Source organism: Condylostylus longicornis, unplaced genomic scaffold, assembly GCF_029603195.1.
Source record: "Condylostylus longicornis isolate FDR11 unplaced genomic scaffold, ASM2960319v2 ptg000044l, whole genome shotgun sequence".
NCBI classification, from domain to species: Eukaryota; Metazoa; Arthropoda; class Insecta; order Diptera; family Dolichopodidae; genus Condylostylus; species Condylostylus longicornis.
In genome coordinates this window covers 7,795,515-7,817,568 of record NW_026578013.1, presented here as the reverse complement: position 1 = coordinate 7,817,568, position 22,054 = coordinate 7,795,515, and the positions used below count along the sequence as shown (strand labels likewise).

General features: G+C 23.9%; 6 protein-coding genes across 6 annotated transcripts; 4 read left to right on the top strand and 2 right to left on the bottom strand.

Annotated features, from left to right (window-relative positions):
- The first annotated feature begins 6,077 nt into the window (after positions 1-6,077).
- Positions 6,078-8,667, top strand: LOC129610364 (uncharacterized). The gene is made up of 3 exons (XM_055522930.1): positions 6,078-6,113; positions 6,262-6,623; positions 8,324-8,667. The coding sequence occupies exons 1-3, from the start codon at positions 6,093-6,095 to the stop codon at positions 8,541-8,543; spliced, it is 603 nt and encodes a 200-aa protein (XP_055378905.1). The 5' UTR covers positions 6,078-6,092; the 3' UTR covers positions 8,544-8,667.
- A 435-nt stretch (positions 8,668-9,102) lies between these two features.
- Positions 9,103-10,606, bottom strand: LOC129610411 (homeobox protein Hox-A2b-like). Its single transcript, XM_055522977.1, has 5 exons — positions 10,508-10,606; positions 10,041-10,293; positions 9,760-9,971; positions 9,257-9,393; positions 9,103-9,184 (listed from the first exon to the last, which is right to left on the bottom strand). Exons 1-5 carry the CDS (start codon positions 10,604-10,606, stop codon positions 9,103-9,105), a joined length of 783 nt encoding a protein of 260 aa, XP_055378952.1.
- Positions 10,607-12,381: 1,775 nt separating this feature from the next.
- Positions 12,382-16,617, top strand: LOC129610320 (protein immune deficiency). Its single transcript, XM_055522859.1, has 2 exons — positions 12,382-13,152; positions 15,467-16,617. The coding sequence occupies exons 1-2, from the start codon at positions 12,499-12,501 to the stop codon at positions 15,704-15,706; spliced, it is 894 nt and encodes a 297-aa protein (XP_055378834.1). The 5' UTR covers positions 12,382-12,498; the 3' UTR covers positions 15,707-16,617.
- A 769-nt stretch (positions 16,618-17,386) lies between these two features.
- On the top strand, positions 17,387-18,169 carry LOC129610204 (trypsin Blo t 3-like). The gene has a single exon (XM_055522657.1). It carries the CDS (start codon positions 17,388-17,390, stop codon positions 18,123-18,125), a length of 738 nt encoding a protein of 245 aa, XP_055378632.1. The 5' UTR covers position 17,387; the 3' UTR covers positions 18,126-18,169.
- Positions 18,170-19,002: 833 nt separating this feature from the next.
- LOC129610126 (trypsin Blo t 3-like) lies at positions 19,003-19,876 on the top strand. Its single transcript, XM_055522515.1, has one exon. The coding sequence runs from the start codon at positions 19,008-19,010 to the stop codon at positions 19,746-19,748; it is 741 nt and encodes a 246-aa protein (XP_055378490.1). The 5' UTR covers positions 19,003-19,007; the 3' UTR covers positions 19,749-19,876.
- Positions 19,877-19,883: 7 nt separating this feature from the next.
- On the bottom strand, positions 19,884-20,660 carry LOC129610410 (trypsin 3A1-like). Its single transcript, XM_055522976.1, has one exon. It carries the CDS (start codon positions 20,658-20,660, stop codon positions 19,884-19,886), a length of 777 nt encoding a protein of 258 aa, XP_055378951.1.
- Between the last annotated feature and the right edge of the window lie 1,394 nt (positions 20,661-22,054).

Below are 22,054 nucleotides of genomic sequence, written 5' to 3'. Positions count from 1 at the left end.
TTTTTTTTGCCACTTAACGTTTTAGGCTCTTCTATAGGCTTAGTCTTTGGGCAAATCTGGCAATAAGTATATAATTATACATTTATAATTGTATATTTTTTTGTTTGTGTAATTTCTAGTATTTTTAATAAGAAGTAAAATACTTGCTAATGAGATGAAATAACGCTAACAAAATACTTGTAAATAAGAACCAATGCGTTATAACCTCACATGGCTGCATGGTCATATGGGGTCATAACGCATACCAAACAGCTTCAATTGCTGATGAAGAATTACATACATACATAATCTGAAATTTATTAATATCAAATTTATTCCACATTTACCTATACTACATATGAGCGTAACAAAAAATAATTTCATATTATAAATAGAGTTAATATTTATAATAATTTTCTAAAATTTCTAAACAAAAATGACATTGAATAAATTTATACCTATTATTACGGTGTAAAAATCGGAATTTGTCTAAAACAGGATAGGAAGGTACATAGAAAAAATCTTTTCAAAATGAGTTCATATTATATTAAAACAAAGTATGTATATGTACAACAAACACGAATATAATATGTACCAGTCAGTTATGTCTACATAATTGAATTTTATTAGAAACTTAAAAAATTTAATATGCTTCTCTTAGTTAATGCTTTCATGTTTTTTTTTTATTATTAACATAAATCATCATATACTATTTTCTTATTATGATTAAGATATTATCGATTTTGGCTAATGTTGCTATGAAATTTAAAGAAAACAATATGAAATTTTTGCGTAAACATTTTTAATTAAATATTAGAACTAGTTAATATTTTGGAAAAATAAATTTTTTTTCTCTACTGTTAGATTGTACTTATACATATTTGTGTGGAAGTGTAGGTGTTTTTCAAAAATTGGATGTTCTTTAACTGAAATTTTTCCAGCATAATGTACATAATTCAAATAAATTAAATAAGTGTTTTCAAAATATATCAGCAAAAACTGATGCAAATTTACAGAGAATAATATGAAGTATACAGACCTAAGAAATTTTAAAATTTATAACTCGGATAGACAAACAGCTATGCACCTTACCTGGTGTGCTGATTTTTTTCCTAGTTGTATTAAAGGTACTGTTAAACGAATTAAAGCGTTTCTTATTTATTTTTCTTTTATTTTTTTAATGCAAACTTAATCCAGTTTATTTATAAAAATTTGTACTTAAGTATGATATGTTTATGTGTAAAACAATCTTTCGGTACGCGGTCTATGTGTTAGCTTTTGCTGTGTACATGTATAAAACATAATAATTACATAATAATTTTTAAAATTATGCTGATTTTTTCGATCCTTATAATATTACTAATATATTTTGATGACAAATTTTTAAAATATGTAGATGAGTTTGTTTATTTACAATTTTCATATTGTATACCTGAAAATCGAAAATATTTTTAATTTATGTTAATTTATAATATTCTTTATTATTTATTTTAATATTTTTATAATATTCTAATAAGGATTATTAATTGACGGGTCGAAAACGGTTTGAATTTATTGACAAAATTTTAAAATAAAAAAAAAAATACTGCAAATAAGAAGAATTATCCTATGTATGTACAAATCCTATACTACATATGTAGTTATAGAAAAAAATTATCCTAATTTAGCAGCTTTCAATTATTTGATTTCAGTAAATATTCAATTTCTAAATTCGATTCAGAATTTTCATTTTCATTGAGCAATTTTATGTTTAAACTGAATCATATGTATGTATATACAAAAATCTCATTACTACAATGTCGAATTGAAAAGTTTTTATTTACCGCATTGTTCTCTTTAACTCCGGTTGCTTTTGCGATTTCGTAATTATGAAATATATATGTATCTAGTAATTAATTATAATAATAAGAAAGCTGAAATTTATAAATTATAATTAATAAGAGATGTGGTTTTGTGAAACTGAAAAGAGGCAAGAATGTAAGCCTGCAAAATCATTTGTATTGAAAATTAGAAATTAAAACTATTCAATTCAGCTGTTCGAATTTTCTTAAATTGACTTTTGAATCAAATTCAAATTGGGTGTTAATATTTTAAATTAGTTGTTATTATTAATATAGATTTTTCTTTTATTATTTTCAATTATTTCCGGTTTTGCAGATTTAATATTTAGTCATCGGCTAAAAAACAGAAAAGAACAATAAAATATCGTACAAAAATAATAACAAATTCGAAAACTGTAAAAAAAAGTAAAATTTTGAATTTAAATATCAATTATTATGAAATAAAATTAATTTAACCTTTTCCAATATGAATAATTTTTTCTACGATGTCACAATTTGGTTCATGGTTTTTTGTTATACTATTTAGTTTTTCGAACTTTACTTAAATTGAATATACAAACATATACATATAATAACCGTATAATGCATTTCAAATAAGTCACATTAAAATAGGTGTGTACATGCATATATAATTTTATAAATAACAATGTATGTACATACGTTATATAGGTGTACATTGATCTTATATAATAAATAATATTAACTATAAAATAATATAAGATGTTTTTTAATTTAATTATATTTATATGCGAGTATTATCATTTATTGTAACGTTAATTTAATTTGACAAAATAATTTTATTTTAATTTAATTTGCTTTTATTTATTTTTTTCAATATTTACTTACTATTTAAATAATTTTAGAAAAGAACAAAAGTTATGAACTTATTAATTTATTTTTCGTGAATTTTTTGTGAATTCTGTTTAGGTACTCTCAAGGCTATAATCTATAATATCGCACTTCGCTTTTGGTTTTCTAAAATTATATATAATTATAAATGTGACTTCCTTAAAAATTTTATTATTTTATTTATATATAATTAAAATAATATACTTCAGTCAGAAATAGGCGAGCTCCTAACTTACTATTTATTATATTCATACATAAATTTTATATTAACAAAATTTTTATTCTTAATTTTTATACATACATAGATAATTTTTAATAACAAATACATTTATAATTTTTTGCACAATTTCTTAATTTTATGAATAATTATTATAATAATAATCAATTTTATGAATATTAAGATATTTTTCTTTACAAATATTTACATTGTAAAGCAAAATCAGATTGACAGCGTTTTTATTTCACAATTAATAAAATTATTAAGAGTATTAATATTTAATTATTATTGAGTATGCATAATTTCACTTTCCATTGTATATGATAGATGATTTTATCTAAATTTTAAAAATAAAATTAATCAAAATAAAAATTATGTGCATTTTGTATTTTTCATATTAGAGACACAATATTCGGTACAAGCATTTTTTTATAACATTATAATACTCTATGTTAAAGAAAATACAAAATTTTGAACAAGAGAAAAAAATAATTTGCTTTTATAGTATAAACTATAATTGTGACAGGTAAGTTTCGGAAACGAATTTACAAATCAAAACAAAAATGTTAAAAAAAACTGTAAAATATTTTTATAGTCGCTATAAATAATTATAGTACATATGTATGTAAAATTGATATGCAAGGAAAAACTAAATTATCAATACAGTTTAGAAGACAAAATTAAATTGGAATTCTAAAACTCATTTTTCGTTCAAAATGTCAGGTACATTTGTAATTTTTATTTCTTTATTAATATTATGGTTAAAACGACAATTAAAAGTAAAAATTTTTGAAATTTGTTTTATAAGAATTTTGTTTATTTAGAAATAAATGAATCATAAAAATTTGAAAGATGCCAAAAAGTTTTACGATACTGAAAAAGTTGAAAAAATTTATACCACTGCTATTTTAGCATTTCTAAGCGGGTTTGATATTTGTAGCAATTGTATAGAATTAAATAAGAATTAAAATTGTAAATTGCAGCCAAAACAATTTTAGGACCTACAACCAAAATTGAAATAATATTGCGAGAATTACGTACGGATATTTTTGAGTTTTTTTTTGATGTAAAATCGATTTCTTTTATGTTTCTATTTTGTGATTTAAATTGCCATTCAAATGTGCTGATTTATAAGAATTTTTAAATGCGATTTCAACCATTACCTAAAAATAATATTTTACTCGATTTTCTTCATCATATTATTATAGTTGTACTTATTATTTTAATATACGTGATCATTCATTTTTTACTTATGAAACAGTCACCATCATCTGGTTCTTTCAATGATATTTTTTTTTTGTACAGTCTTTTATTTTTGATTCAGAAAACTTTTATGTATAGAAATATCGTATTCTGTATTTGAAAAAGAAAACAAGTAATAGGTTTCAAGCTATGTGCAAAAACAAAAGAACAAATTCATTTAATTTTCCATTATAAATGAATAATTATGCGTTCTGAAAAGTTCTAAACCCGTTAAAAAAAAAAAAGAAATTGAATTGTAAACAGTGAAAATATTTGGAAATTAATTATTTATTTCCTATGTAGCTACAAATGTGTACATAATATGTATATATATGTAATTTGTGAAGATTGTTGTTTAAACAATAAGTGTATATAAATATAAAAGTTTTAATTTTCGATGAATACAATAAAAACACGATTTTATTAACTAATCAAGAATATATTTTAATTACTTTTGATTATTGATTGTGGCAATATTTTTATAGTAAACATAATGTCAGTATGATGTATGCATCTATTAAAATAAAATTTTGTTAAAACTTTAAGCGCGTCAAATTAAATTTATTCTAAGGAAATTTTTTTGAAAATTTTAATCAAAGTTTTTTGTTGTATGTTTGTAAATAAGTAAGTGTATAAGTGAATATAATTTTTTAATAATAATTTATAATAAGAAGTAAAATAAATCCATGACAAAATACTGTTGGGCCCATTCAATTTTTTATTGTTATGATAATTTAAACAAAAAAAAAAATACTGGTTTCTTTTGAAATTTTTCATATTTTTCTATACTTTTTTTTTTATTTTTTCAATTTATTTAATTTAATATTCAAGTTAGTTATGTTATGAGTCTAGCAGCACGCGATGATTCAACTTTACATAGATTATTTGTAAACAATAAAGATTTAGAAAATTAAATTAACTAGAAAATGTGTAACTTATAAGTAAATTTTATTATTTGTCCGTCATTTTATAAACAATCTTGAAGGTAATCTTCTCATCAAATGAATATTAAGTCTCATCATACATTTTATATTGTACATAGATAGAAGACTTGAATTAGTAAAGAAAGATAAATAGAGAGATTGCAGAAAATATTACGCGTACTGTCAAAGTGTTTATGTTTTTTGAATACGTGAAAATATTTGTATAAAAACATATAGCTTTGCCTCCATTATTTTAATTGTCTTATATATTATATACAAAAATTTTACTCATTTTTGATCCTCTACCCGATGGTATACGGCACCTAAATTGTTGGTGTATCACCCTCTACATGCCCCTCAATTAATTAATTTTAATATACAGAGTAAATGATTTTTTCTTTTTAAAATAAAAATTACAAGATTTAGAAATGAGAGGATTTTTTAAATTAAAATTAAATTATGTTAATTTGATTAATTATTTCATTTTGTAAAATATTCAGGCAATTGCCCTAACGATATTACGCGCCGTTATTAACATATTTAATTTTAAAAAATATCTTTAACCTATAGTATAACAGTTTCATTTCAATGTTTAGATTAGTGAGATGGGATCAAAGAGTTATGGAAGTATTTATAATCATAATAACATAAATAACAATGAAATCTTTTACAATGATTACGTTTTAAAATAAAGGTAAGATAGAATAACAAAAAAAAAAAATTAACAATAATAAACTAAAATATAACAATAAGAAAAATGTATGACATAATATTTCTTGATCTTCGTATTATAAAAACAAAAACAAAACTAAATGGTAATGCTGCTGTTGGATACAGGTCTGGATCTTAAAATAAAATTCTTCTTAAGTTAGTCTTGTTATTGAATTAATTCTGTCATCATTTCGTATTTTATTTATAACATTAAAATTAAAATTTTATTATTAATTTTTTGGTTCTATTAAAAATTATAACGAAAATAGAATTTCTGTGTTTTCCTTATTTTACAATAATTGTCTGTGTATAGAAAAGAACAAAAGGATAATGAAAGTATTTCTAGTTTTGGTGAGATATTTTGTTCTTTTTTAATATGAAAGTATAAGTATTTGCAATTTTGAATGAAATTTGTCAATATTTTTTTTAATACATATTATGTAGTAGTTATTATGTAATTTATTTGAGCATTTATTTTTATTTTATTTTAATTTATAAGAGTTTTATATCATGTTTTTGGTTGACGATGTCATTAATAGTTTTAGCAGATGATGATTTGAATTCATCAAATGATTTAAATAATAAAAAATTTGATGATCCGGGACCAGCGAGATCTTTACCAAGAAGTGAAAGAAAAAGATTAAGATTATTAAAATTACAAAATGAACATAAAATTAAAAAAAGGGATATTAGTGATGATGATAATGATGAAGTTGATTCTTCACTGTCAATATCTACAACCACTAAAACACCATCATTAAATTTAAGAGGAAATATTAAAGCATCTGATACAATTCATAATGATTATTCATTAAAAGGCGATAATGATTTTTTGGAAGGAACAAAAAATTTTCAATTTGCGTATGTTTAAAATTTTTTTTAATATTATAATCATCAGAATATAAGTACAAATAGTTATATATGTATACCTGCATAAATAGTTAACAGTATAACAGTTTAATACTCGAAAGTTTACAAACCTTTCATCTAAATGTGCAGAATTTTTTTAATCTATGCAGCGCTGAATCTTTAAATGTGTTGTAATTATAAATAGATTATTCAAATATTGCAATTTAGGTATACATTGAAAAAGGTTCTTTGAAACCATTAATTTTGTTTATTATATTATTATAATTGTATTTAAAAACATCGATTTTGAAGATGCAGTTTTGGAAATTCAATGTACATGTTTATGTATGCGTAAACCCTTAGTTTTAGTTTAAACATAAATCTATTGAGAGTTACCATACATAGCACTAAATTATCAGCTTAAAGCATTTTAAAATAAAAACTATATTATAACTGTCATACTATGTATGTTGTGAATTGTGAATTTTAATTTGATTACGTATGTTTTCGATCATAAAATTAATAACCTTATACTAACTATAGTATAACTGCTTCACATTATGCTCGTGAATTATTGGCGTGAATAAATTTTAATTTATATTTTAAATTCATTATGTACATAAATGCATGCAGATTCAAGGAAATAAAAGTTTATTCACAATTGTATTATTTTATTTTCATAATGTTGATAATATTATTATGATTTATTATAAGAAAACAAAATTAATATTTTGAAAAAACAAAAAAAAACAGAATGCAAAAAGTAGCTGGCTATCAATTTAATTTTGAAATTTTTGATTTTGCAATGAAAAAACAGTTTTCACTAGAATTTTGGGAAATGAAATTGAATAAATTAATTGAATTTTTTTAGTGCAATATTATAACACACAAAAAAAAACATTTGAACAGTAAATATATGAATGTGTATGTATATATATCAGATAGTTTTGTACGTACATACTTATGTATGAAATTTTTTATTTAAAAAAAATTTGGCGATGTTCAAATAAAATTATAATTTTAATTTTTTGAACAAGAATAAAAAAAGTATAAGTCCTGAAATAACTATTTATTTAAATTAATTATTCCAAAAAAAAGAAAAACAAAATAAAGCCGCAAAAGTTATAAGCTACAAAACCTGTTTTGTTTTTAATATTTTTGATACCAAAAGCTCGATGCTTATTTTAATTTCATCTCATGAAAAAATATAGATGATCAGTTATTCGCTGTATTATACACGCATATATTAATTAGGGGTGAAGGTCAGTTAAAGGGCAAACATAAAAATATTAATAAATAAAATTTATTAAGTATGTAGTTAGTATTTTATGGAAAAGTATATTAGGCAATTTTGGGTTAGAACTGCATTTAGTCATGTACATTTCTATTTATTTAAATTTAAAAACTAAATTGTTAAAAATTAAAAATTGCTTTTACTTTTCTAATATATTTTCTCGGCAATATTTTTTATTTGAAATTTTTAAGAAATTTGTCAAAAACCTGACTACACTAATTTTAAAATTGTTCTACACAACAGTCCAATAGGTATCGTGTTTATAAGCGACAAAGCGTGTTTATGTACATGTACATATGTATAAAGATACAATGCTTAATTACATATACATACATGTATGAATTATTTTATATACATAATATGATAATTGTTAAATTATAAAATTTTTATGTTTTACTTATCTTAATTTTTTTTTTAGATATAATCTTGATGATCATAATAGAAATGAAATATTACATGTTGTACGAACACCAAAAGAGCTCTCGCAAGACACAATAAAGAATAACGAAGATGAAACAGATACAGTGGAAGCAAAAGGATCATTTAGTTTTGTGTCAGCTGACGGTTTTAAATATACAACAAAATATATTGCAGATAATAAAGGCTTCCGACCAATTGTATTAGTTGAAAAAATTTAATTTCGATTACAATGTTCTATTTTATTGCATATGGATAATTAAATTACAAATTACAAAATTTTACCTGAACTTAAATTTTAAAGGTTGCTTTAATTTTTTTAAAATAATTTATAAATTGATACATAGGTGCTTTGTAATGTTATATGTATATCTTGATAATTACATAGCCCTTCACAATATTTTATTAAAGTTTTAGCAGATGATTACAACTTATATTTTAACAGATGTAGTATAACTTTTTGGATATTTTAAATTTAATCTAAAATTAAATATGATCATTGATCTTACAATATTCTTGCATTGATTCTAATTGATCTTACAATATTTCATGGCAGGTACTTAAAGTATTTTTAATTCAATTTCTTGTTATGCATAATGAGAGTCATAAAAAGAATTTAAATCTTGATTACATTTTCATACCTACATATACAAAAAAATTTTAAGCGTTAGTTTAAAATGTTCTCAAAAATAATTTATAAAATCATTTTTATTTCAAAATTATTAAAATTTAAAATAGCATAAAGTGATGTACAAATTTTATTAGAAAAACAAAATTATTTTAATTGTTGCGACCCCAGGATATATTCATAGAAGGCTGCTTGGCAAATCTAAGGCCACATTGTTGTTGCGATGAATTTATACTAATATTATTTTTAATATTAGTAATATTATTTGTATTTTTAAAATAATAAGTGTCATTACGATCTGTATACGATTCTAGTTCGTTCATTAAACAATTTGTAATTTCAGCTTCTTGAATTGTTGTTGGAATGTCATAATTTTCTTTTTCGACATTTATATATTTTTTAGGTATTTCATTGTAGTCTTTTGGATTTTTTCTTGTATTATTCTTTATATTTGTAGAATTTGAGTCATTTTTTAAAACATATTCAATAAAATCACCGATATTTTCATCTAACGATGTGTTTTGATTTTTATGTGATAATAAATTTTCTTGTTCGGCTAGTATTTTATCAATTTCATCTAAATTATGAAGTTTTTCAAATGGATTTTCAATTTCCATACGTTCTTGTTGTTGTAACTGAAACTTTGAATGTTGATATTGTTCAGTCGGAGGATGGGTTGTTCGATCAAAATTTTTATTTTGCTGTACTTGATAATTAATTTGTTCATTTCTTAAAGAGTTTTTATTAAAATTTGTTTGTTGATGTTGTTCTTGATTTTTGGGTTGATTATTAAGTTTTAAATTGTGTACAGGAACATGTTTAGAAATTTCATTCATAGGTTTTTGCAAAATATATTTAGTATCAGTTGTTTGTTTAACTTGTTTGCATAAATTATCTCTTGAATTAGAAACTGATGATGAGGATGGCCGTGAATATGAAAGGAGACGCTGTACAAGTTGTTTGTGTTCATCATCTGTATCTGTATCAAATGTATCTAATTCACGATTTGAATAATTAATTTCTGTTTCGATAGTTACATTTGGTGTCATTGGAAATTTTGAATATTTTTTTATTTCAAATTGTTTTTTACTTTTCATACGACGATTTTGAAACCAAACTTTTACTTGCTGTTCACAGAGTGAAAGACGTTGAGAAATTTCAATACGACGTGGTCGATTTAAATATTCATTGTGTTTGTATTCTTTTTCTAATTCAAGCAGTTGAAAGCAAGTGAATGCTGTACGAGCCCTTTTTGCTTTTGAACTAATCCAATTCGTATCGTTAGTTAATGAGTATTGCTCTCCCGTTTCAGTTATTGGTGTTGTTGATATGTGCATATCGATCTGTAAATTAAAATTAAGTTGTATAATTTTTTTATGTTTAAGTAAATTTTTATAACATGCAACTATGGGAATTTCCAATAATTTTTTTAATGATACCTAAAAATGAATTTTTAAAAGAATAAGAAGTTTACGCGAAATATTCGCAGCTTCAAGAGTTTTTATTATGTTTTCGTAGAATTTTCAAAATTAGCAAATTTTTTTATATTATATTCACCTTTTCAAATAGATCATCTTTGTTTATAATTTGGTAATCCACAACATGAGAGTTTTCCGTTTTAATACTTGATTGCTGTTGGTAACGAAAATATGACATTTTCAGTTAATCCTTTAATGTTGCTCTTTTATCAGTATATGTAGAATTAGTAGTTCTTTAAGTAGCAGCGGTTTAAATTTCAAACTGTTCTATTCAAAAAACTAATTTAAACTAATACATTTCTTCAATATTTTCTCGTTTATATTGGTTTTATTTAATGTTAAAATTCTTCACAGACAAATTCATTATTGAGGTGTCATAAAATTCAGGACAAATTACAAAAAAAAATGCTTTAAATATTGTCTTCTTCAATTTACTAAATACCTATGTAAAATATCAGGTAGATCCTTTTACGAATATTTATAATAATATTAATAAATGAATATAGAAAAATTATGTAGTCTAAATTTGATTTCATCTCGTCATACCGTTATTAATTTTAGATATTCGTGAGGTTACCTCTTTTTTAAAGCCCTGTATTTTTATAATTTTTTTTTTACCTAACTTTGTGAAGCTCAGGTGTTAAAATAAATATTTCCATAAGCATAAGGTATTGTTTTTGTGGGCTGTTTATTACACTTTTTGCAATTATGGTTTTTGTTTTTGTAAAATATGTCGTTATATTATACTTAATATTAAAAATATTTTATTTTTATGTATTGAAAATTGAATATAAGGTTCTGTTATGCACGGTGATCATTTTTGCATATGTATGCGCATTTAAAATAAATTAACTGAAAGAACATTTTTAAATAAATTAAATATAGTCATGAATTTTATTTAAATGTATGTAATAATGAGAAAATAAAAATTATAATCATTATGATTTTTTAATTTTAAACGAATACAAAAATATATTGGCGCCACTTGCTTAAAATATATAAAAGGTCAATAAACGGTTCAACTTTTAAAGGAAAACAATAAAATTATGATCTCTTAAGCGATCCAGTCGGAAAATTTCATTGTATTTTTCTGCTAATGTGAAGTATTTATTAATTAATTCACAAAATCGTGTGGTATATTTTTAAAATCATGTATATATTTGAGATTAAATAACAATATTCATCGCAAAAATTAATAAATAGTTTAAATTATGCAGCACACACATAATTGTAAATCTAAGAAAGAAAAACTTTAAGTCCTTTAAAATAACTTATATTGCAGGATTATGCGTGAGATCGTTATAATAAATCTTGAATTATTTGCAGATTGATTATGAGAAGACATTTTAGAAATTCTACATTTTTATATTTTGAATTTTTTTGAAAATTCGATAGCGAAAACACTTTCGTGAATTCGAATGTTCGAAGTTAAGTTGCCGGGCTACTATCAATGAAAAACAATATAAATATAGTGGATACCTTCGTTAACAAAACATTTGTACGGATGTCACAGAGTTAACATGTTTAACTTCATTTTTTCTTATTACTTAGATATATCAACTTTTTTTCTATTTGTCACCTAATCAAAAACCAGGTTTTTCAATAAATATTGCATAATTTTACTTGCATAGTTTGGTACTAATTGTTATCATCCACGTATGTACTATAATGATTGTAACGGTTAATTTAATTCAAAAAATTGTTGAAAATTTAATCATATGATGTCGCACTAGTCGTCAAAATACCATTTTTTTTGACGAACGTTTTATAAATTTTATTTATTTCTTGGAATTGGAAGTGATAACGAAAAATGCTAATTTCACTGGAATTGATAGCGTAATCACTGAAAGCTTTTTCGTTCATTTTAATTATATTTTCATGTTAAAAGTTTAACTGGAATTTTATATTTATGATGATAGTCACAAAATATTATTAAGTACGAATATTATTAAGAACGGACGCGCCTTTGTCATATTATTTTTTAATTTTATATATGTAATAAAAAAAAATTTCATTGTTATTATTTTACAATCGCAATATTGATATTATAGTGCACAAGAATTTCCGGAAATGGTGAAAGAATTAAAAAAATTATTTAAAAATTTGATTAATAAATCAAGAACAGATTCAAACTTGGAAATAGATGCAGTTGCTATAAATTCAACTACAAGTGATAATTTAAGGACCCAGCAAAATTTACAAGTAGTGGAAAGAGAACAGATTGATGAAAATAGAAATGATTCACAGCATGAAAATACTATTGATACCTTCCAAAATAACGTCGTACCGTCATCTAATAATAATACTGTAGTAGATTTACATCCAACATCATCATCAAATATGTGGAATACTGCTGTGAATGAATTGAACAGTGTACAGAATGTTTATAATTTTTCAAATATAGATGGTTTACATATTGGTAACTCAATTGTATTTAATGGTAGCAATACGAATGATAATGGTAGAAGTAATAGAAATCGAAATATTAATTCAACAACAAATGTACAAAATGTAAATCAAAGTCAATCAAATCGAAATAAAATAAAAATTACGGAGTCGATAAATAAATTATTTCGTTCTGTTGAAGATGTAGAAGAATCTGTATTGAGTGAGTTATCTGAATTCATTGGTAAAAATTATCAAAGACTAATGAGAGATTTAGGTTTGTCACAAACACAAATAGAGACTGTGGAATTGGATTACAATGTTCTTGGTCACAAAGAGGTTTGTGTATATTGTTTTATATTATTTTGTATTTAAATCGCATTTTATAAAACAATTTTTTTAATTTTTATGTGTATAAGAGTTGTGTGTATGAATATTTAATGTATATAAAGCGTTAGGTGTATGTTTTTATTACTCAAGTACATGGGTTTATTATAACTTCGTAAAATATGAAATTGGAACGCATATATACATATAGATATGTATGTATATTTAAAATAAATTATTTAGTAATGCAGATTCTATTATTAAAAATAAATCTTATAGTTTTTATCCCTTTTAAACTGCTTATATTGTTTGTTGTTGATAGGTTATCGGTTATCAAATTTTGCAAATATTTTAAAAAATTCCATATCTGTGTAAATATACAATTACTTTCAACATAATTAAAACAACACATTTTATATATCATATATGTATTTTAATTTTTGGCTTTAAACATTTGTTGAGTGATTTGTTCACCAACCCCGGGATTTCCCATTTAATCATTCAAAAAAAAAAAAACGCTTTATTTTTATTTTTAAATCAATTTATTTTGTTTTCGTCCATATTGTGCGATTATACATATAGATTATAGAAGATCTAATTTACACTTTAGTTTATTTCAAAAGAAGTTCACTTTGAAAATATCTCACTTTTCCTTGCGGTGACTTTTATAACAAATTTTTTGTGTATCGAAATATATAAGCGTTTTTATTTAAAAACCGGTTGAATGGCGATTATTGGTCCAGACTGCATTTATATTCAGTTCCATATTATAAATTTAATTCATAAATATCAAATAAAAATTAATCTTATCGTAACAATATGTAGAAACAAAACATTTTAAGTGCAATTATTTGAAAAATGAAAGTTTATAAACATAAAAATTTTTATTAAAAATTAAACTTGTTTATTTTTTTTTTTGTTTTGTCAAAAAATAAAAAAGAGACAAAACTTGTTACTTTATATGAAAAAAAAAATTATCAAAAGTTTTATTAATACTTTATTTATTTTGCAAAAATTTTTTCACGTATGTATAATATTAAAACTTGACAATATTGTTACGGTAAGCTTTCGTTAAAAACACAAAGAAAAAGTACAAGGTGAACATATGACGTTATTCTCAATTCTTATAGGTACGTACACACTTGATCGTCACTGTTAAACCAAAAATTACTATTTAATTTTGTACATTTTTTTTATTTTCGTACATTTTAAAGATAAATTATTTTCAATAGAATTGGGACAGACTTTTATTAGACTTTATCAAAGCTAATTAGAATTACATATATACATATGTATGATAGGGTTTGTAAATATACCTATATATAAGCATAGATATAAGAACACAGTAAAAATAACATGTATTAAGTATTATAAATTATTTAGCTAAATAGATCACACGAGCAATTTTTGTCGTTGGAAGCTATGGTTTTCATAATCTATTCAGACATTTATTTAATTATATACATATATGTATAATACTTTTTTAGTAGATTTGTAAATTTTCTATATAATAATATACAAAATAATATAAAGTAAGACATAATATACATACATAAGTACATTCATATATCTATAGAACAGGTCTGTTTGTTTACACAAAATTAAGATAAATTTTTGAAAAAAAAATAAGATATTTGTAAAAATATAAGATTCGTACATACTTGTTCAAAGACAAATAACTTCAAAAGCGCTAATTTTGGATGAACAGAAAAATATATTGAAAAAATATTTTCTTCTAAATTTCTGAATAAGTATTGAATTTAAATAAAATTCTTCGTTTTCTTTATCACAAAATTTATTCCCCATTACAACAAATTTGCAACAAGATTTTTATGTCAATATTCTCATGTTTTTGCCAACATACTTCTTTTGTAATATATTGAATGTATGTATGTACATACTGTATGTTGTGTCAACATATACTTATGGTTTTGCAAACATAAATTTGCGAATATTTTGATAATTTTTCTTGACTGATAACGAACTAGTTACCTACATACATATGTATATGAATAAATTTCTATTTAGCATAAAGAGGGATCTTTTTTCAAGGCATTTAATATTTTTTCTCATAATCCATGTACAAACAAGAATAATTGAATAGTTGATGGATATATAAGCTAAACTTACGTCATCGAATCAAATTTTAACATTTTTATATTACGATTTATAGAAAAAGCGAAAAAATGAAAAGAATTTCACAATTCTATTCCACTGTATTTTATTATTATAAGTTTTAACTTTAAATTTCATAGAAAATTATACGAAACATATTTGATTTTTTATTTTCTTTATTAATATCTAAAATTTTTTTTGTTTATTTTAGATTATATTTCAACTCCTTTTAAAATGGTCTGAAGAGTTCTTTGAAACTGCAAATTATGGGAAATTATCAAGAAAGTTATGGAAATGTGGTTGCAGGGAATCTGTTGTAAAATTGGAAGAAATTTTATCACGACACAAAACAAACAGAGAATCTAAAGAAGATGAAGAGCAATTTAAAGTAGAAACTGAAGAGCAAGATCAAAAACCTAATCAAGAGTTTAGAGAAAGTGAACGTTTATAAATTACAACAGAAAAATATATATTATACATATGTATATATGTATATAAATACTTAATATTTTCGGTATATTAAGAATTTTTGCCTTTTGGAAAGTTAATTAAGTTTTATATCTTTTAAATCAAGTGTGATAGATTAAAACTTCATTAAAATTTAGAAATGCCTTATTTTTTTTTTAAATTAAATTATTTTGCATTAAAGAAAAATATACAATCTGAATAATTATATATGTATATATTTTCTATAGTTATATATTGGGGCTTATTCTGAATATTGAAACACTAAGTGATAGTGATATTTATCGTAAAAGTTTCAAAAATTTTATTACAGACACGAATCATTTGTTTGGAATTAGTTTGCATTTACAATAAAAATACCAGCCTTTTCTTTAATTTTGGGAGTAAATGAAATAAAATTAATTTAGTAGAAAAATTATTAAAATTCGTACCTTACATAATAAGTTATAATTTTTTTAACTGTTTTATGTATAAATATTATTGAAAATTAGATCGACTTGTAAATACATTAATATTCTAATATTGTACAGCTGCTCAAAATAATCAATGGCCATATATTAAGTAACAGAAAATTAAATGCATCACAATCCATAATTAATATACATATTTCTTTTTAATTTCATATATAAATAAGAGTTATTTTGTCTTTTTAAATTTTTAACATAGATTTATTACAGAAGATGTTATACTTTATTAGTTTTTTATAAAATTATATTATTGAGTATATCTTGAAGAAAACCAGACAGAAAAAGATGTAAAATACTTTCCAAATAATTAAAATTTTAATATATCAATTTTGTTTATATATACTTTCAATAATTAAAAAAAATATTTTGTAATGTGATAAATTTCATATTTGACTTGGTAGAATAAAAATGTGAAAAAGTTTTAAAACAATTTATGTTAAAAATTTTTATTCAAATTGCATGTATACAATTTTATATGCTTATACTATTCGTAAAAATATAACAATTTAAGTTTTAAGGTATGAAAATATTATAATTAAATAGTTTAACTAGAATTTTTGGAGAATTTCATGTAAAGTTAAATAAATCAATAAAATGATTAGTTATTAAGGAATTTTAATTATTACACAGTCAAAATTGGATAAGATCTTTGTTTTACATTCAAATAAAAAAGTATTTTGCATTATTTTGTTAAAAAACTTTTAAGTTTGATTTTATAATCATTTGGTTATTTATTTGGGTATTTTAAATAGATTTCTAGTGTATTTCATAAAAAATAATTGTATTTCTTATAATTTTTGTTCATTGCATTAGAATATTTTTTATGATTAGGAATCTCCTTTAATTCGAAAGAGATAATTTTATATTCTCTAACATATATTTCGTGCAAAACGTACGCACTTGATCAAAGCCAATTTACGTTTCACTCTTATTTATCATATATTTTCATTTTGTAAAAATAATATTATACACTTTTTGATATATGAACTTGGGAAGCGTTTAGGTACTTTAACATTGATATTTCTATTAATGGAAAACTTTATAGTCTTATCAAAAAAAATTATAAATATATTTCAATTGAATTTTTTTTTTCAATTGGTTTGATAATTTGTGATAGCTTTTATAATTTTATAAGATTTTTTATTTATAAATTCAAAATTTTTCCTAAAATCTTTCAGTATTTAAAGTATATTTTCCAAAATGAGAGTATTATATTTGTTCTTAATTAGCGTATTTCTGGTTTGTGTTTACGCACAACGAGGAAGAATTGTTGGTGGTGATGACGCTGAAATTGAAAATTATCCATATCAAATTTCTTTGCAATTAAAAGGACAACATTTTTGTGGAGGTTCAATTTATAAACCTAATGTTATTATAACAGCAGCTCATTGTGTTGTTGGACGAGAAGCAAAAGATTTAAACATTAGAGCTGGTTCGAAAAATAGAGAAAGTGGTGGTGTTGTAATTAAAGTTAAAGAAATAATTTCTGCAGAGGAATGGAATGAACAAACAATTGATAATGATATTGCAATAATAGTATTAGCAGAAAATCTTCAGTATTCAAATAAAATTCAACCAATTGAATTAGCAAAAGAAGAACCAAAGGCAGGAAAATTGGCAAAGATTTCAGGATGGGGCTTACTAAAAGAAGGTGGTAGAGAATCACCATTAATATTAAAAGCAATTACAATTGCAATATGGGACAGGAACGATTGCAATATATTAGTTGGAGAACGGTTGACAAAAAATATGATTTGTGCCGGTATTAAAGAAGGTGGTCAAGGACCTTGCCAAATGGATTCTGGTGGACCAGTAGTTGTCGATGGTAAATTGGTTGGAGTTGTCTCATGGGCTATAGGATGTGCTAGACCTAATATGCCATCTGTTTTCGCAAACGTTCCAAGATATATAGGTTGGATTTCGTCAAAGTTATCTTAATAATAAAAATGGTTGTATATAATTTTTTAATAATAAGAAAGTGGTAAAAGAAGGTTGATGTGTTATTTCTTGTTTAAAGACAAAGATTTTTATATTTTGACTTAAATTTTAATCTTGAACCTTTATTCAATTTGAAAATTGTGATGAAAATGTAGAATATCGTAATTATTTTAGGATAATGCTTGTAAATATTTGTGGTTTTGATTTCTCTTCATTTCTGGAAATAACAAGCAGATAAGACGTTCACTTCCTCTTATTAAGTTTGATTTATAGTTCATAAATTAATTTACATCATTCAGTTCCCATAATTGTAACTATAATACCTCGGAAGCAGGTTTACAAAATCCGCTTAGTGTTTACAAAATTATAGTTTTTAAGATGTATTGAATATTTTTGAGTCGAGTATCTGGGACCAGAGAGGGAGCTCGCAAATAATATTAAACGTGGCTTTATTTGCAGAATATTTTATTAAAAAAATATTTCTAATTTGATTGACTTCTTTGGAAATTCTTCGGAGCAGTACTCCTAAATTTGTAAGTCAATCCTCAGGAAATTCAATATGATTATTAATTCCATATTTTTTGAATATTCATAAATTTTTTTCGGGGTGCATATTTAATCGTGATCTTATTGAACACTTTAAAAATATTTAAAGAAATCCCTAATAAAAACTTATAATAATTGAAGTATACAATCATAATTTTATTAATGTACTTATTATGATTCAAATAAAACTTTTCAATTCCTTATCAAGTACTTGATATATTTCGTAATAAAGAGGAGACAATAAGATTTGATAATTTATAGATAGTATGTAATTTGAAAATATAAAAAGAATATGCAACCGTTATTTCTTTCAGTATTTCAACAACAGCTTTCAAAATGAAATCAATTATTCTAATATTAACCACAATATTTTTTATTTGCGGCGGAGCCCATCGCGGTAGAATTATCGGCGGAGAAAATGCTGCAATCGAAGATTACCCATATCAAGTTTCAATTCAATATAATGATGGTTTTCATTTTTGTGGAGGATCTATTTATAAACCTAATGTTATTATAACGGCGGCTCATTGCGTTTTTGGATTAGAAGCTGAAAAAATACATATTCGAGCTGGTTCTAACAACAGAAATAGTGGAGGAGTAATTGTTACTGTCAAAGAAATTATACCATCAGAGAATTGGAATTCACAAACTATTGATAATGACATTGCTATTCTTATTTTAACTGAAAATCTTCAGTATTCAGATAAGATTCAACCAATCGAAATAGCTAAGCAAGAACCGCAACCAGGAAAATTAGCTTATAGCGTTGGGTGGGGTTTAACTGAAGAAAATGGTAAAGAATCACCTGTAATATTACAAGCAATTTCAATTCCAATATGGGAAAGAAACGACTGTAATAAATTAGTAAAAGCGAGATTGACAGAAAATATGATGTGTGCTGGTGTCAAACAAGCTGGAAAAAGTTCATGTCGCATGGATTCAGGTGGTGGTTTGGCAGTTGATGGTAAATTAGTAGGTGTAGTTTCCTGGGGTGAAGGTTGTGGAAAATATAATTCACCATCAGTTTTTGCCAATGTTCCGAAATATATCAGTTGGATTCAATCAAAATTAAATTAAAATTGTGATATTTTAATTCCAGTTTTAACAATCAAAAATACATTTTAAATATTTAAGAAAACTTTTTTATTCTTTTATAAGATAACGAAATAAAGGTAAGTTTTGCTTACTTGACAATTTGACCCATACTTCGAATTAATTTTCTTTGGAAATTTCCTTTATCCAACCAATAAAATTTTTAACATTTGTATAAACTCCTGGCGAATTTGGTTTACCGCAACTTCTGCCCCACGAAATGATTCCATAAAGTTTATTATTCATTACAAGTGGACCACCAGAATCCATTCGACAAGAGTCTTTACTACCATCAATTTGACCAGCGCAAAACATATTTTTTGTTAATTTCCCTTCTAATAAAATGTTACATTCCTTCCAATCGAAAATTGGTACATCTACTGCTTGCAAGTTGTCAGGTAATTCTGGGTCAATTTCTTCCGTAACATTTTCATCATCTGTTACGCCCCATCCACTTATATATGCAATATCACCATTTTTCAAATTGTCTGTTGCTAGTTCAATTGGTTTAATATTATTAGATATTGGTAAATTCTTTTGAAGTATCAAAAGAGCGATATCACCATCAATTGTTTTTTCATTCCAAAGATTAGAAACAATTATCTTCTCAACATTAATAGTGATACCACCGCCTTTTCTTGAACTTGATCCAGCACGAATAATAATCTCTGAGGGTGGAATACCATCAACGCAATGTGCTGCAGTTATTATTGTATTTGCTTTATAAATTGAACCACCACAAAAATGTCCAAATCCAGGATTTGCTATTGAAACTTGATAAGGATAATCTGCAATATTGGCATCGTAGCCACCTATAATACGCCCCTTAAAAGAATTAATAGCATGCTTTGCTGAAATTGCGGGAATTAAAATAATAGATACTAATTGAATTAACATGTTTGATTTTTTAAATATAACTGAAATAAAAGTATTCCAGGCACAACTCTTTTATACATATACACTAGTTGGTCAATGAAAGTTTACTTCAATTTGAAAAGACACTTTATCAATAATAGAAAATTTATGGTAATGTTCGAATTCAATTGTACGTAATTAACTTAGGGAAGAGTGTTATTCTAATTTCATGTTCACTAAACTATGAAAATTCACCATAAATTTAAATTGAGTAAAAATATGTGAAATATATGTACATATGTATATACCTCGTGCATGGTATATTAAAAGTTTTCAACTCATATAAATAAATTCTAACTTTTCGAATTATCACTAATTTAATTATATATTGTGATATATAATTAAATTACATACACCTTATATGTATAAACATAGTGTTTATAATTTATACATATACAGTTATGCAAATTTACCATTGCATACAATTATCTAACGATAAACTTACATACAATTCGAGGAATTTTAAAAAAGTTAGACAATTTTAATCTAATAAAGTTATAATTTAACGGTTCAAAATTAATGTTATCATGGATTCATAAATTTTACATAAATTTCAATCAAACAGAACAGAATCAGAACAAGCCAAACAGAATAGAGGCCAAAACTAGCATATTCTAGACAGTTTGATGAAAACTGGTGCCTAATGTTTTTTTTTAGTTAAGGATGTGCAATTATTAATGAAATCAATCAAACTTAAATAACAATAAAGTTTGGTCAAACAAATGGTTCGTAATGTAGCACTTTTCCCTTCAACAAGTGAAAATACTGCTTTTAAAAAAAATCCAGGGATGTACTACTAACTGCATTATTAAAATTACCTTCATTCATATACGAATATATTTCAAAATTTGCATACATTTAGGATTAGCAATTTATGCGCTATTTGAAATAAAGCAAAAAAAAAATTAAAGAGGTGTCATTTAACATAATGCTCGATTTTGAATGGTAATTACATGAGTTAAGAAAAATAATTATATTTTTTATGGTATGAAATTCATTGTTAGCTCTCTGCTTTTATAGAAATTTGAAAAAGCTCGCAGCTGCAGAAATATCAGGTGTCAAAAATTCAAATTTTACAAAATTCGTGAAGGCGATAACTTGAGAGGGGGTGGTGATGAATAAAAATTTTCTTCTAACGATATACTTTTTATAAATATCTAAGAGCTACCAAAATTTCAGACTACTACAACCCGAGGTTTAAAAGAAAAACGATATCAAAAATTAGCAAAAAACGGATTTTTGACAACGGTAAATGTTAACTTCCATTTTGTTTTATGTAAAGTTAAAACATGGTATGTTGCGATGGAAGAAGTCAACCACCACTTTTCTGCGCTTGCAGAATTTAAAAAATGTTTCTGTTTTTGCTATAATAATTA